Source organism: Cydia splendana, chromosome 18 (genome assembly GCF_910591565.1).
Source record: "Cydia splendana chromosome 18, ilCydSple1.2, whole genome shotgun sequence".
NCBI lineage: Eukaryota > Metazoa > Arthropoda > Insecta > Lepidoptera > Tortricidae > Cydia > Cydia splendana.
Window position 1 is genome coordinate 6762445 of NC_085977.1, and position 16557 is coordinate 6779001.

The 16557-nt window shown below is 38.2% G+C and overlaps 2 protein-coding genes and 1 long non-coding RNA gene across 3 annotated transcripts; 2 read left to right on the forward strand and 1 right to left on the reverse strand.

The window, feature by feature from the left end:
* The first annotated feature begins 3361 nt into the window (after nucleotides 1-3361).
* LOC134799484 (uncharacterized) lies at nucleotides 3362-4613 on the forward strand. The gene is made up of 3 exons (XR_010145416.1): nucleotides 3362-3587; nucleotides 4000-4147; nucleotides 4473-4613. It is a non-coding gene; the product is annotated as an uncharacterized LOC134799484 (long non-coding RNA).
* Nucleotides 4614-8021: 3408 nt separating this feature from the next.
* LOC134799469 (beta-1,3-galactosyltransferase 2-like) lies at nucleotides 8022-10857 on the forward strand. The gene is made up of 3 exons (XM_063771876.1): nucleotides 8022-8298; nucleotides 9057-9204; nucleotides 10103-10857. Exons 1-3 carry the CDS (start codon nucleotides 8121-8123, stop codon nucleotides 10698-10700), a joined length of 924 nt encoding a protein of 307 aa, XP_063627946.1. The 5' UTR covers nucleotides 8022-8120; the 3' UTR covers nucleotides 10701-10857.
* Nucleotides 10858-12182: 1325 nt separating this feature from the next.
* Nucleotides 12183-14502, reverse strand: LOC134799212 (uncharacterized). Its single transcript, XM_063771601.1, has 3 exons — nucleotides 14147-14502; nucleotides 13381-13559; nucleotides 12183-12709 (listed from the first exon to the last, which is right to left on the reverse strand). Exons 1-3 carry the CDS (start codon nucleotides 14396-14398, stop codon nucleotides 12313-12315), a joined length of 828 nt encoding a protein of 275 aa, XP_063627671.1. The 5' UTR covers nucleotides 14399-14502; the 3' UTR covers nucleotides 12183-12312.
* Between the last annotated feature and the right edge of the window lie 2055 nt (nucleotides 14503-16557).

Here is a 16557-nt window from a genome sequence, read left to right on the forward strand (position 1 = left end):
TAACGTCTATGCCTAAGTTTTTCAGCGCTTGTAGACACTCGTTGGTCGTATCTAACAACTCCTTGAGGGCACTTGCAGATTCAGTAGCCAAGTTACGCTGACTCAACAATCGTTTCAGGATGCAGTTTGATAGGTATTTCTTATTGTTATACCGCTTCTCGAGTTGCTCCCAACTGGTACTGTAGTTATCCTTGGTGATTGGAATGTGTCTCAACAACTGTTCAGCTTCGCCAGTTAAATGCCCCTTTAAATAATGCAGCTTCTGGACATCATCTAGATCCTTGTTGCTGTGTATCAACGAAACAAACATGTCACGGAAACTCACCCATTCAGCATACTGACCGGAGAACGTTGGTATTGAAATCTTGGGCAGTTTGACGCGTTCCTCAGCCTTGTTGGTTGACTTACTGGGCTCGGTGACATTCATGCTTGACGTTGCAGATGTAGAAGCTGGCTTGAGACTGCTAAGCAAAGATTTAATAAGGCATTTGTAAGTTATGTATGCTTCTTCAGTGTCATCATACACGTTGTTTACGACATATGTGCTTTGAATATAAGCTTCTGACTCGCTGTTCTGAATGATATGCGTATGCGTGCGTGAAAATTGAGTCCATAACTCCTCTAACAATTCCAATCTAGTATTGAGATAATCAACAGAATTACGACGTTCTTTGGGAGACTTTTTGAAGTTTTCAAAACCGCGAACAATTCTAGACTGCAAGTCATCCTGTATGTTCAGAAGTTTCTCCATCGTGATTTATTTCTAAGTGTTTGACAGCTAACTTAAATCGGGCATAGGTTCCCCGTGATAGAATATTCTAAGTCCTGGCTACTGATCTGAATTTCCTAAGTCCCAACTCAATCGGATTGAAAATTTTCTAAGTCCCAGATTATCCGATTGAATTTTTCTAAGTCCAATTACACGTGAAATTTTCTAAGTCCTCACTCCGTAATGAATAATAAAGTACTTACAATTCACCACCGGCACTCACACTTGACCACAACTGACGTCACACTGCACTTGCCGCTGATGACGTCACCCGATGTCGCCGCTGCCGTGACGTCACGCGATGTCGCTGCTGCCGATAACGTTACCCGATGTCGTCGCTGCCGATGACGTCAGGCCGTGGTTGACGTCGGCACTGCACTCGGCAGCACCCGCACTGTGCCGGACGGCGCCCTCTGCCGTCGAATCCTAGAACCGAATAGCTATCCGGCTCGAAGGACCATGTACGAGGTCCAAAAATAACACCACACTGTATAAAACCACCACTTTAATTACTATTTACAACTACTACACACTGTATATAACACTCACTGCTTGATTTGAATTTTGAACTGACGACCTATTGTTCCTCGAAGCTTATATATGAAACCCGGAAAAATCTTAACACCGCGTTGTAGAACGGACGCGTTGGGAACAAAGTGCCATCTCTTAACTTATTTGGTAATTAATTTTCTATAACAATAAATCGCTAAATTGTGAATTTTAATGCAAAATATTACAAACATGTTATTCCAAATAATTTTACAAATATTTTACGAGTTAATTGCCAACAAAAACAACCTTAATAAATTTCCAAAACCGCTACTACTAACGCCATCTATGAATGAATTATGTGAAACTGTGAAGTACTAAAGAAATTCATAAGATTAAAATATACGGCTTCAACACCTTGGTAATCTACAAGACAGCATTAGTTTTCAAATTAGGCCACAAGGTGGCATAGCAGACTCCAACGCGTGTTCTTTACTAACCCTTAATGACCTAGGGTCATTGCGTCAGTTTACCGTCCAGTGCCTGTTTCTGTCCACTTGGCGTAGTTGCTACAGAATTGCGTATATAATTTGAATTAAAATCCTATAATGTGATAAATTGTAAAAATATTAAACACTAAATATTTCTTCTAGTCTATATTTTATACAAATATACATGAAAATATTGACCATCCATTACCATAGTCAATTAAGTAATTAACCTAGTAGTAAGTAGTAATTTAAATATATGATAAGCTTCAATTAATGACATTAACCACTATCAATTGAAAATAGGATTACAGCAAACTCAATAAGCTACCTCACAATTATTGTATTATTTTATTTTATTTACAATGAAATAAACTGATAAATATGAACACACTACGATGTTTAATTGACTCGCCCAAATGGATTTCAACAAAACCGGACAAGTGCGAGTCGGACTCGCCCATCGAGGGTTCCGTAATTTTTAGTATTTGTTGTTATAGCGGCAACAGAAATACATCATCTGTGAAAATTTCAACTGCCTAGCTATCACGGTTCATGAGATACAGACTAGTGACAGACGGACGGACGGATGGACGGACGGACGGATGGACGGACGGACAACGGAGTCTTAGTAATAGGGTCCCGTTTTTACCCTTTGGATACGGAACCCTAAAAAGTAACGCAAACATGACGAACATCCAGGTTATGGAGTCCCCATTAGGAAACTGAATGATGCTTATCCTCCAAGCATCAGTTGGAGTATTTAGTAAAAAAAAACTGTTTATTTCAAATAATAATACTCGCACATGAATCTAGTATTTTAACTGGATAAGGCATGATGGGTGGGGGGAAATGAGCGAACGGGATAGTCTTATGTATCTTTCAGTAGGAGTAGCAGCGAAAGCGCTAGAATTGTTTGTCCTTGTCACAGTCTCACATTTTTTTTTTATTCCCGACCTTAAATTAGTATGGGTTATGGTGGGCAACAAATAAATTCGACCAATCATAGTGTTGCATTGCCTATGTTTTGTCCCTCACGGAGGCACGCGTATACCACTTCTATAGGATCCTACCTTCTATGTACTCGTAGCATTACAATTTCTTAAACCTAGTAATCTTCAATATTAGGGAGTGCATGTGGGGAATGAGTAAGTAGTAGCTGCTAGCAGATACTAGCAAATGGTTTTGATAGTTCAAAAAAAGAAACTGATTTGACTAATAGAATAGAATTAGATTTTTTTTTTCTAGGAGAATAGAATTAGAGAACTTAAGCTATTCGACCTTAAAATATAGACCTGTTTTTTTCTAGTACTTACCTACCATAGAGCAACTTATATAGGCGTCGGCACTTTATACTACATAAATTTGTATAATATTCTCTTTGGTGCATTAAATGTACTTATCGTTTCCAAGCAAAAAGTTCCACTTTGTCGCTTGCCATAAGAACGCTTTGACATGATATTCGTATAAAGGTACCAGCAAATCTCGTCCTTATGGTAAGCGTAAAGTGGCACCTTTGATTAGATTTCGACACAGTTGTAATCATTGTAATCAACAATGTAATACATATATTGTCATGTTATTTTAAATACTTATTACTTTTTATTTAGGGAATAAGTATTGTTATAGGTAAATATTAAAAGTTTTGGCTTTCCAAATTTATTGTTCTAAAATGCAGAGAAAGTTAAAGAAAATAGCAATACTATTAATTATCACAACTTTTTGGATTTATCCGAGTTTACAAACAAAAAAAGTGACAAAAAGAAGAATACTTTACAATCCAATGGAATATCGGTTTATAAATGATTATATAATATCGCCTTCCGAAAGGTTTTGTCAAAGTAAGAATCCGCAATACTTAATAAAATTGCCTTATGTTTATAGAATTAAGGTACCTATTGCCATCACCCACCCCTTACATTACCTTTCATATGTGCGTGGTGGTCTTTGGGTGGTCTACAATCGTGGGTTCAAACCTCGATTGTGCTTTATAGAGCAGAAATGTCGTTCTCCAAAAAATGCACAAACGTGGCTAAAAATTCGGTTAGGATCCTTATCAATATCATGCACAGAGGGGTTAAGCACTTGCACCATTCCTCTAACCCGGGGTTAACGTTAAACCTGGAGTTACTATGGTTACCAAAGTGGCGCTGGTATGATTCTATTAAAAAAATCAACCGATGTGTGAGGCATCGTTAGATTCATTTAACCAATAGGTTTTTTTATTTGTTTAACTTTATAGGTATGTTTCAGAAAGCCCATTTATAATCATCATAGTGACGTCGTATGTCGGTGATATTGAGCTACGAAACATTTTACGCAGAGTTATGCCACAAGAAAAGCTGGAGTCAATGGATGCTGCGAGAATTTTTTTACTGGCAGAAATTCCACCGAATGAAAAGTAAGCATCGTTGCCGGCTGCATACCGTGAGATTAGCCGGGTCCACACACAGCGAGCATAGGTACGCGCGAGGCAATTTCCTCGCTCACAGAACGGCCAGTGTAGAGGTGCCTCGCGCGCGCCGCCGAGGCAGCTGTTGAGAAGTTTTTCCTAGGTATTTAAAAAATACACGGACACGCCAACAGAATCACAGAACAGCAACACTACCTTACCTTACCTATTCATCATCAATGCGAAAAATGTACACCTATAGGTACTGATACTGATAGTCGACCGCAACCCCGTCCAGATAATGTGTACCTAATATCAATAACCATATTTTCAGGAATATTACCCAAAGTCTAATAGAAGAGGAAAACCAAAAATTCCAAGATATTCTCCAAGGGGCATTTACAGAAAGCTACCGCAACTTGTCAATTAAACATTTAATGGGCTTACAATGGGTCACAACGAAATGTCCTAATGCATCCTACATACTCAAAGTTGATGATGACACTGTGTTTCGTTTCGAAAAAATATTAAACATTTTATTAAGAACTGCAGACGACGAAGAAGAAGATTTTATTATGGGTTACATGCTAAACAATACAGAACCTAAACGAGATAACACGAATAGATGGTATGTGTCTTTGGAAGAATATCCAAATAAGGAATATCCGACATACGTGGCAGGCTGGTATTACGTAACTACACCTACAGTAATGCGGTGGTAGCCGAGTGGATATGACGTCCGACTTTCAATCCGGAGGTCGCGGGTTCAAATCCTGGCTCGTACCAATGAGTTTTTCGGAACTTATGTACGAAATATCATTTGATATTTACCACTAGCTTTTCGGTGAAGGAAAACATCGTGAGGAAACCTGCATACATCTGCGAAGAAATTCAAAGGTGTATGCGAAGTCCCCAATCCGCATTGGGCTAGCGTGGGGACTATAGTCCAAGCCCTCTCGCGCATGAGAGGAGGCCTGTGCCCAGCAGTGGGACGTATATAGGCTGAAATGATGATGAATGATGACACCTACAGTAGCAACAAAACTAATAAATGAAGCCGTGTACCACCCATACTTTTGGGTGGACGACGTTCTGGTTACAGGCATTTTGATTGGCGCTCTGAACATCAGAATTATTCGTATGCCCAGTGAATTCTTTTTTGAGTATATGCTAAACGTTGTAATTCATGCTAACAAAGAGGATTGGGATATTGAAGCATATAACTACTCTTATGCTATTGTCAATTTAGCTAAAAAAAGCTGGTGAGCCTATGCGGCAGCAACAAATCAAATAGTACCTATAGCTGAAACTTTTTGAGCTGACCAATGGCCATTAGAAGAAAAATAAACAATAAGTCAATTATTGCAACATTATTACCCTTACAACGCCTATTATTATTATTGAATTGTTATTTTATATTATTATTCATATTATTTGGTTTTAAAAAGGGTATACTACATTTTTCAACAGAACACATATGGCATGGGTATAGTAGAAACTGGTAGAAATCTGGTCATCAAGATTGTTCACCTTATTTCTAATCCTAAAAAACCAATTATAGGTATAATTATAATTATCCTACCGACTGCAGCAATACGGAACGTGCACGAACTAGAGATGGGCAAATTTTATTAGAATGACGAATAACGAATGAAAATAACAAAATTTATCGCGAATGACGAATAAAAATGTCAGATGATTATTCATATTCGAATAAATTATTCGTCGAATATTCATCCGCAAATAATTTATTCGTCGAATGAATTGCCACGAATAATTTGTTTATTGGAATACCTTATAAACGTGTCACGGCTTCGAAAGATTTGGCAACTGTTTGCTCGATTCAGGACATGAATTAGAGATTCACTAGATATGAAATAGTAAAGATATGTGACGTTACACGGCAAAAGGTACCTTATAGCGGCTGGCGCCGTGATTCGGAAAATGAATTAGAGATTCACTAGATATTAAATAGTAAAGTTATCTTTACTATATCGTATCTAGTTAATCTCTAATTCATTTCCCGAAACGCACCGTCTGATGTGCAATACCACTACCTGCAAGTCCTACAACTACCTAAATAGTAATGTAAATATAAATTACTCGTTGTGAGATTCGCTCTGAAGCAAACAACTGCTAAGAAAATTTGGTTTTCTCACTCTTTTAGTATATAGCTATCTCTTTCTAGGTCTGGCTAGAAAGTTATTAATAAATAATAAAATAAAATAAAATATCTTTATTTCAGAATATAAAAATTCCATACAATATTGTTAGTACCATAATACATTACAGCTAGATGTTAGTAAGTACATTAAAATTAATCATTAACACAATATTTTGACAATGAGATCAAGATTTATAATAAAATTAATATAACTTTGTATGTGAGTAATTCATTGTTCACGCTAATCCTTTGTTTATTATACTACCTGGGCTTATCCTTTAACACTTAACAATCTTTAAGTTGTCAGAACAAATTTACAGTAAAAACAAGTCATATTAAATTTATTAAAGGTGTTATTATTCGTGTTGTTTATTTGAATGGAATACGCCAAAAAACTTAAATATTTTTCGTGGATTTATTCGAATGAAATAACGAATAAATCATTCGTCATCATTTGAAAAGTGGTCGAATGATTTATCCGCGCATAAATTATTCGCGAATAAATTATCCGCGAATAAATCATTCGCGAATAAATCATCTGCGAATAAAAAAATCGTGAATTATTGTTTATTCGAATGATTATTCCGATAAAAGTTTATTCGAATGATGCCCATCTCTGGCACGAACTATAGGGGGCAGCACAGGAGCCCCCTGTTTATTGGCGCGAAGTGTATATAGAATATCAAATTTAGGCTTACATTGTAGCCCACAAGATGGCAGAACCTAATACAGTCCACAAGAAAAAGTACGTGAATTGTAGGTTGCTTTGAAAAGTGCTGTCCTCTCGGTTTGCCTGCTTTGCTTGCTTCATATGATGGGGAAAATATGTTAAACTCGCGAGAGCGTAAGACGGACGCGTGACCTGATCGAAAAACTGTTACAATGTCATTGAGTTTTCATTTCTGCCGGCACTCCCGGAGTGCAACCCGTTGTTTTTGAAGTGAAAACTTCTTTAGCGGCGCTGTGCACTTTTTGTGATGGGGAAAAAATGTTAAACTCGCGACAGGTCACGTGACCATAAGATTCGTAAGACGTAAGACGGACTCGTGACCTGATCGGAAAACTGTTACAATGTCATTGAGTTTTCACTTCTGCCGGCACTCCCGGAGTGCAACCCGTTGTTTTTGAAGTGAAAACTTCTTTAGCGGCGCTGTGCACTTTTTGAGGTGGGGAAAAAATGTTAAACTCGAGACAGCGTAAGGCTTAAGACGTAACCCTCTCTTTCTACCGCGCGGCGAAAATGTATGCCTGAGCCTGCTGTTTCGTTTAGTCGGCGCAGGGCGCTTGCGTGACGTCACGTGTGACGGACAATGTCATTATGTTTTTCTTTTTTGATTTAAATGCCATCTAGTGAGTTTCCCTCAAACTGGTATTAATATAACTGTAGTACTCACAGTGATGTGCTTAGGGGTTTCAAGTAATGCGACGAAATAACGCTAGATGGCGTTAACCTCAATTATACATAGTGCTGCAGACATTTTGCACTAGATGGCGCTGTTATTAATATTTTGAGTTACAATGTCGTTGAGTTTTCACTTCTGCCGGCACTCCCGGAGAGCAACCCGTTGTTTTTTTTTCTAGTACCATAGAGCACCTTATGTAGGCGTAGGCACTTCTTACTTCATATGACACATCCTACTACATACATCATTGTAGTCAAATTGTAGTGCATAAAATAGTTGTACGTAATCCATGACCCATGACTTTTGTAATCAACAATGTAATATTTTAGTGTGTCATGTTACTTTAAATATTACTTTTTATTAAGTAAATAAGTAGGTAAATAAAAACCAATCATTTCCTAATTGTTGTCCTAAAATGCAGAGAAAATTAAAGAAAATAGCAATACTTTTAAGTATAAGTTTTTATTTAAGTTTTTGGATTTATACGAATTTACAAATAAAAAGAGTGACAAAAAGAAGACTACTTTACAATCCAATGGAATATCGGGTTATAAAAGATTATATAATATCGCCTCCCGAAAGGTTTTGTCAAAGTAAGAATCCATCCATCTCCATATTATTATTAACAATATTATAAATGCGAAAGTATGTCTGTCTGTGACCTCTTCACGCTTAAACCGCTGAATCGATTTAGTTGAAATTTGGTATACCGATAGTTTGAGTCCCGGGGATGGACATAGGATACTTTTTATTAGTTTTTATCCCAGAACTCACCCTTTCAGGGGATGAAAAGGGGGGTGGAAATTTGCATGGGGAATCAATAACCGCTGAACCGATTTAGATGAAATTTGGTGTGGAGATAGTTTGAGTTGTGGGTATACTTTTTATTCCCGAAAACATACCTTAAGGGTGTAAAAAATGGGGTGGAAATTTGTAAAGGAGATCAATAATTTATATGACATAAGCCTTTTACCATTAATTTTGTGGTATAGTCTGTTCGGAAAGAGAAGTCGTGGAATGTATTGGGCCCCATACATTCCACGACTCTTCTCTTTCCGCACAAACTCTAAGTATATGGGTACCGTCAATACCTAACATGTGATTGTGTTTATCAATGGATGTTATATCTTAGGTTGGTATTCCACCTGTCCAATTTCTTTGTCCAATATGCATTGCGTCTCACTCTCTCACTAAGCAAAATGTGAGACCCAAATACAAATTTGGACAGATGAAATACCACCCTTAGTTAGGCACGATGCTTTTAAAAAAATCAACCGATGTGAGGCATCGTGGATCGTTAGATTCGTTTTACCCATGGGTTGTTTTATTTGTTTAACTTTATATGTTTCAGAAAGCCCATTTATAATCATAATAGTGACGTCGTATGTCGGTAATTTTGAGCTTCGAAATATGTTCCGCAGAGTTATGCCACAAGAAAAGCTGAAGTCATTGCATGCTGCGAGAATATTTTTACTGGCGGAAATTCCACCTAAAGAAAAGTAAGCATATTTGCCAGCTGCATGCCGTGTTTGAGAAGTTTCCTACAATTTTCACTAGAGATGCACCGGATATTCGGTTACTATCCGGTAATCGGCCTATCCGGCCAATATTGTAATATCCGGCCGGATACCGGATAGTAACATTGCTTGATTCCGGAATAATCAAATTGGATTTAAGAAACAGTCACGGTCATAATCGTACTTGTTTATTGTTTTAAAACAATTGAAACATTCGGCTCACTTCCATGCGCACTCATTTCGAACCTAGAAATGTGTCCGCGCGAACGTTCACTAGGAAACAGGTCGAACTCTACACAATGCGCACCTGAAAAACCGAAATGTATTAGGTTAGTTCGGTCGGCCGAATATTCGGCGGCCGGATACCGAATATTCGGCCGATAGTCAGGCCGAATATCCGGTATCCGGTATCCGGCCAAACAACTATCCGTTGCATCTCTAATTTTCACGTACCTATCTAAAAATACACGCACACGCTAACACAATTACATAAATTAACTAACTGACATATCAACTCGTGGTGTGTTCCTGTGTATAGGGCACGAAATGTATTGACTTTATATCAAAATGGCGGCGATAAGGTTAACAAGAGAACACAAAACTTTGAAAACTTACCTAAAACTATGACAGCATGGTCATCGAACGCTAGAACGCTCGCTACGGTCAAAGAGAATTTGTCTAAGCTACGGTCACAATAAATCACTCCTATAGGATTTTTTGGTATTCAAAGGGTAAACTAATTGGCAACTGTAGAAGGTTTTTATAGATGGCGCCTCAGCGCAGGATTAACAAGTAAAATGGGTAAAACCTATGCTGGCGCCACCTGTAAAATATTTCTACACGCCATTCCAGATAATATCAATAAACCATATATTTTCAGGAATATTACCCAAAGTCTAATAGAAGAAGAAAACCAAAAGTTCCACGATATTCTCCAAGGGGCATTTACAGAAAGCTACCGCAACTTGACAATTAAACATTTAATGGGCTTACAATGGGTCACAACGAAATGCCCCGATGCGACCTACATTCTCAAAGTTGATGATGACACTGTATTCCGTTTCGAAAAAATATTAAACATTTTATTAAGAACTATAGACGACGAAGATTTTATTATGGGCTACATACTAAACAATACAGAACCCAAACGAGATAATAAGAATAGATGGTACGTGTCTTTGGAAGAATATCCAAATAAGGAATATCCGACATACGTGTCAGGCTGGTATTACGTAACTACCCCTACAGTAGCAGCAAAACTAATAAATGAAGCCATGTACCATCCATACTTTTGGGTAGACGACGTTCTGGTTACAGGCATTTTGATTGGCGCTCTGAACATCAGAATTATTCAAATGCCCGGTGAATTCTGGTTTGAGTATGGGCTAAACATAATGATTCATACAAACAGAGGGGTTTGGGATATTGATGCATATAACCACTCTTTTGCAATTGTCAATTTAGCTAAAAGAAGCTGATGAGTTGCTGATGAGCCTACGCGAACGCGGCGGTAGCAGAAATCAGAATAGTAGTTGAAAGTGTTGATTTAAGCTGACCGTTAAAAGAAAAAGAAAAAAATTCAATTAACAGGTCAATTATTACGACATTATTATTTACATTACTTGGTTTTTATTAACTATGTACTTATTAAATATTTTGAGTTCAAAATATTCTTCGATATAAAACGGCCGCTCAAGCCAATTTTCGAGTTTACCTTTGAAACCTACCAAACTAGGGGCTTCATTTATGGATGCTGGCACTGAGTTTATTATTGGTAAGTAGGTTATTGTATACAGCGGGGCCCATGACATGTGTAGATTACCCGTTTTGGCTAGACTTCGACGTGGCACTGCCGCTAATTTGTGTCTATAGCGAGTTAGACGGTCGCTCTTTCACCGGATCTGGGATATTTATCCAGGTTTCCTGTATGTACACGACGGCTGTCTGGAGTATTAAGAGACCCAGCAATGTGACGATACCTAAGGCGGTGAAATTTGGCTTTGCCGTCTCATGCCATGGTACTCGAGCCATAGATCTATAGAAGTATAGTCCCATGGAAGAAAGCATGAAACTGGGCATTCACGTGACTTATGTAGGTACAAAAAAAATGTGGTAACAACCGTCAAGTAATTGCGCTAAAAATCTGTACTAAAATGCACTATTTAGATCTTCGTGCGGATCTAGTGTACAAAAAAAATGTTTATCAATGTATTTACGTCAGTTTATTTAAATGGAGTAACATAAAAAATAACTTTGAATACAATAAAACAAAATTGTTTTAGTATTAATAGGTACACACTAAAAACGTGTACAGTGGCGTATACCACAGTGGGTCACTAGTCAAATATTTACCTACCTATCTAAAGTCATATTTATACGAATCTATAATCTATTCTATGGTAACATAAGAATATTTTGAGCAAATCCTATGACAATAGTTTTTTTTTATGATAACTTAAATCATTAAGTATAATTTTACTAATTTCATTTATAGGTTTATGATTGAAATAGTGAACTTGACTATATCCTAGTATCAGTACTGGCCTATAATATATCATCTTTAAACATTATTCTGCACATGGTGTGGCTACAGACGACGTACGAACGAGTCTTGCTATTTCAGTCAGTCTCGGTACAAAAAGTACAGAGGTTGACTGAAGTAGCATGAGAAATACAAACCTTTCCGAGAAAATACGAGGGTAAACAATTATGCACTACATCTGTACGCGGTTATCATACCATGCCAGTGAGACAGCGCTATGTCAGTATATAGCTAAGACCGACCACAGATGCCTCCATATCTGGCGAATAGAGTCAGACCAATCTAACTGAGCACTCTCAGCAGCTATTTTGATAGCACAGACTGTGCAAGTGTTATTTTAAGCGTCATAATTTCATATAAGTTTAGACGTTTAAAATAACACTTGCACAATCTGTGCTATCAAAATCACTGCCTTACACACTCGCGTTTCTGCGCCGCGTTTTCTCGGAGGTTCCATAATAATCGGCACGCCGCGTGAAAGCTTCATTGGTAATGAATATACTATTATAAGCCAATATGATAAATGTACTAATTGATCAGTCTGTTTATCAAGACTCAAGCCACATGTTTGTGATTGAGCTCCCATTGATAATGCAGTCTTTAAATCCCTTCATTACATATGAAGACTGGTACCAGGCCATAGTTTCACTAGACTCTATCTCTCTAAAATTAGGTTCATCGCCCAATTGCAAATTCACCATGCTTTCACTAATAACTTCTCCGAATATCTGGAAATCGTTACAACAGGAGAGGTGTTCCTGCTTCTCTGCTCGGAAGTCGACAACAACAATCTTGGTGTCCTTCGGGAGCCTGCATCCACGGGCCGGGATGAAGGTATCGCTGGTCACGGGAATATTTGTTTGCTTCTTTCTTATGAAGATGTACATGTTGGTTGGGGTCATGGGAGAGAAGATCACTTGACTTAATTCCGATGTCACCAATGTTCTGAAATATATAATAGTAAGTTACATGGGTACTTGTACATTAGAACTTTTGAGTGGGACATGCTATATACCTAAGTTAGAGGGAATACAAGCACCCCTCCAGCATTGATGAGCAACCGTGATTACAAAAAAATACTTTCTAACATATAAAGATTTTTTTCAGGGGGTATTATTATTATTGTTTCTCAGGCCACGTTTCTCTAGTATCCTGATACAGACAGGATACCACTTATTATACCATGCTAAATATTGCTTCCCATCTGAGGCACAGAAACTGTAATGATTTGGTTCTTTCCCTGTTGCACATTACACTACCTCTTCATTCACTTTGTACCTTAAGTTAGTCTTTAAATATTTTAAGAGTAAAATATAAAAATAGCCTATTGTAACATACAAAAACCATAAAAAAACCTAGCCTAGTGTGCTGCCCGCCCTGGGGCATGGCCATGCAGTGGCGGATTTGCCCTAAGGCCCATTAGGCCTGGGCCTAGGGCGGCAAGATATTAGGGGCGGCAAATTGTGACATAAAATTCGCTCATGATAACAACTCAAAATGTAGTCAATATGATGGGTGCTGAGAAAGGGGCGGCTACAGGCCCTGGGGCCTAGGGCGGCAAAGACTGCAAATCCGCCACTGTGGCAATGGGAGCATGTGACACTACATGAACTTACTTGAAGACGCTTCTCTGTATTTTTTGGTCTGTTGCAATATGGTTGGAGTGACACTGGGACGTGTGGCACACAGTTGGCAGCAGCAGCCTGTAGACTTCCTTGCAGGTTACAGGGGTACTCCCGAGGGCAATGCATACTTCCTCCGGGATCATTGAACCATTTATCTCTTGAAGCAGACTCTGAAATTAAACTGGATGTAGTAAAGGACCTTTTTACTGCTCCTTCCTTCAAACAAAACTTCAAATAAAGAGTGACACTCTTTATATGTGAGCTGCAAAATTGCATGGACAAATTTTAAAAATATTTCATGAAGTGGCCATGCAGCTTGGTGTACATAGATTGTCGAGTGAATGCAAGACCCTTCCTTGCTATACAATGTATTCTTATCACAGTTATCACTTACAGAAAAAGCAATATAAGTGCTATGGCTGTGGTCCTACCCAGTTGGGCTACTCCTAAATTAACACATTCATTGCCACCCAGCCAAACAAGCCACAACAATTTTGTCGACCAGCCCAAACCCGCCGACCGCCACCAGGCCACAACAATAGAAAGCAGTACCACGATCCCGTCTATCGGGTCGTCCGGCCTGGGAACGAAATCATAAAATACCTGATAGTCGGGTTTTCGGCACTGAATGTGTTAATATAAAATAACATTATTTACCGATAATTTCCCATACATATTTTTAAAACATGAAATACAACCAGACTAATTTAAATAGGATTTATCATCATTCATCTTACAGTCAGAAAATAAACCTTACCTTCAAAATGAAATCTAAATTTTCTAAAGCGCTGGAGACTAAACGAAAATGCATTTCAGATTGCAAACTGTCTTTTTTGTCAGCGTTTTCACTCATCTTTTTCTTATTAACTACTTGTTTTAACCATTGATAGGTATAAGGTATTTGTAGCCTTTGATGAGCTATAAATTTAATTAATTCTGCAACGACATGGCCGCATGATGTAGCTGTCAATTGGTCACCAATGTTCAAATTAACTAATATAGGTTTCATTGCACTGGTTATAATATAATTGATTAGTTGTGAATAACAATTAAAACTATATAATATAATTAATAAAATTCAAGCCCCAACGGCCGTTGGTTGGGTACGTCAAAGGCAAAGGTTAAGTCACTCAAAACTGTCAAACTTGACGTATAGTGGACGTTCAAGGGCCCAACGTTTTCTGTTCTCTTTCACGGCGCAGCAACTAGTATCATTTCTCTCTCCTCGCTCTTTTAAAAATGCCGTTTGTCAAAAAAGGACAACCATACTGTTGACAAGATGGACTTCAAATCAAGTGTTGCCTTTTTTGATGCGCCCAGGCTGTGTATGTGTGCGTAAAAGCGTATATGTGTGCTCTTTTAGGGATGTAAAAAGTCGATTTTAATCATGTTATAATCGATAAACGCTACACAGCGGAACGAAATAGCGATTAATAATTGAAGCTTCAATATCTTCGTCAAACATGAACATAATTGAAATGCTAATGGATAATGAATATATTATAATGTAATCAAATAATTCAATTATTGCGGAACACATATTTTAGTAGGTATTTATGTATTTTAATGAAATATCTGAACTTTCCCTTGGTTCCCTGCTGGGGCGTGACGATAAAATTGTGATCTGATAACCACAATAAAGAATAAAAGCGTTTTTGTTCATTTTAGGTATCGTTAAACCTTTGAAGTAAAATTAAAATTGCAAGAAATGTCGATAGTTTATCGACATGGCTACAGCAAGGTGGGCCTCATTGTTAATCGTACACTAAACAAAAGTGGCAACAGTGACAGCTCGCTGAGACGGGATCTCTATTTATAAATCTATGAATCGTACACTAAACAAAAGTGGCAGCAGTTGGGCAACAGTGACAGCTCGCTGAGACGGGATCAAGACGGGATCTCGGCAGCAACGCATTCCAGACACTTATAAAAACGCGCTACATGCGTTAGCGAAGTCGTAATCGTAAGAATATTCAAGGACGGGGAAGGACAGAAGGCAGTTTTGAACAATTATGAACAATCATCATCATCATTCCACGCACCTGACGAATTGGCAGAAGCTAGCGGTTAATATAATTTGGCACAGAACTGTCTCATTCCAAACATAGACAGAGAAAATCAGTCTGTCTTTGTCTTACGCTATGTACTAGCACCCAAAAGAAAGGGATAAGTATTATTTTCCTGGTTCTTACTGACTGACAAGTTGTGTTTGCCAGATTATATCTATAAACTTTCGTCATCAGTTTCATCACTCATCAGTTGCTCATCAGTCATCGCTGATGCATCGCTGGTTATCCCAAGTTATAGTTGGTCAAACAACTTTGTTAGTAGAAAAACTAAAAAGGCGCGAAATCAAATTTTCTATGGGACGATAACCCTCTGCGCCATTTTTTAAATTAGCCGCTTTTTTTTCAGACGGAAATGGCTTGACAGACTATATATTATAGCTGGTCAAGCAAATCTTGTCAGTAAAAAAAGGCGCGAAATTCCAATTTTCTATGGGACGACGACATCCCTTCGCGCCTACATTTTTCAAATTTGCCGCCTTTTTCTACTGACAAGATCTGCTTGACCAAGTATATATAGGGAACGTGAATAAACTGTAGAGGACAGCACAGGCGCCCCCTGCTTATTGGCGCGAAGTGTAAATGTGAAGTTTATGCTTCCAATCAATCATTGATTGGCTCGGAGTAATTAACAATGGAGCCGCCATTAACAGGCGTTCCCCTCTGTCGAAAAAAGGCGGCCAATGGTCAACCACATGTCAACCATATGTATGGACTGACGTTTATCTGACATGACGTACCTATACATTTGATGTGCCCCTCCCCCGCAAAAAACGGCAGACTATTTTGTACCGAAAATGTTAGACATGGCGTCTCCGTTGGTTATATCCTCTAAGTTGATTGGAATCCAATGTAGCCCACAAGGGCCACAAGATCAACACAAGATCTACAATGTACAAGAAAACATACATGAACGGTGGAGGGCAAAACTTGCTTTGGCGTAAAGTGTCAATGTATAGTTTATGTTTCCGATTCATGGCAGACCCTCCAACTCGCACGGTCCCTTTATAAGTTATTAAGTACTCTATGACTATGATCCCAAGAATCCTATGATTATCCTAGGCACTGGCTGATTTTAGGACATATTCTAGAACTATGCAAA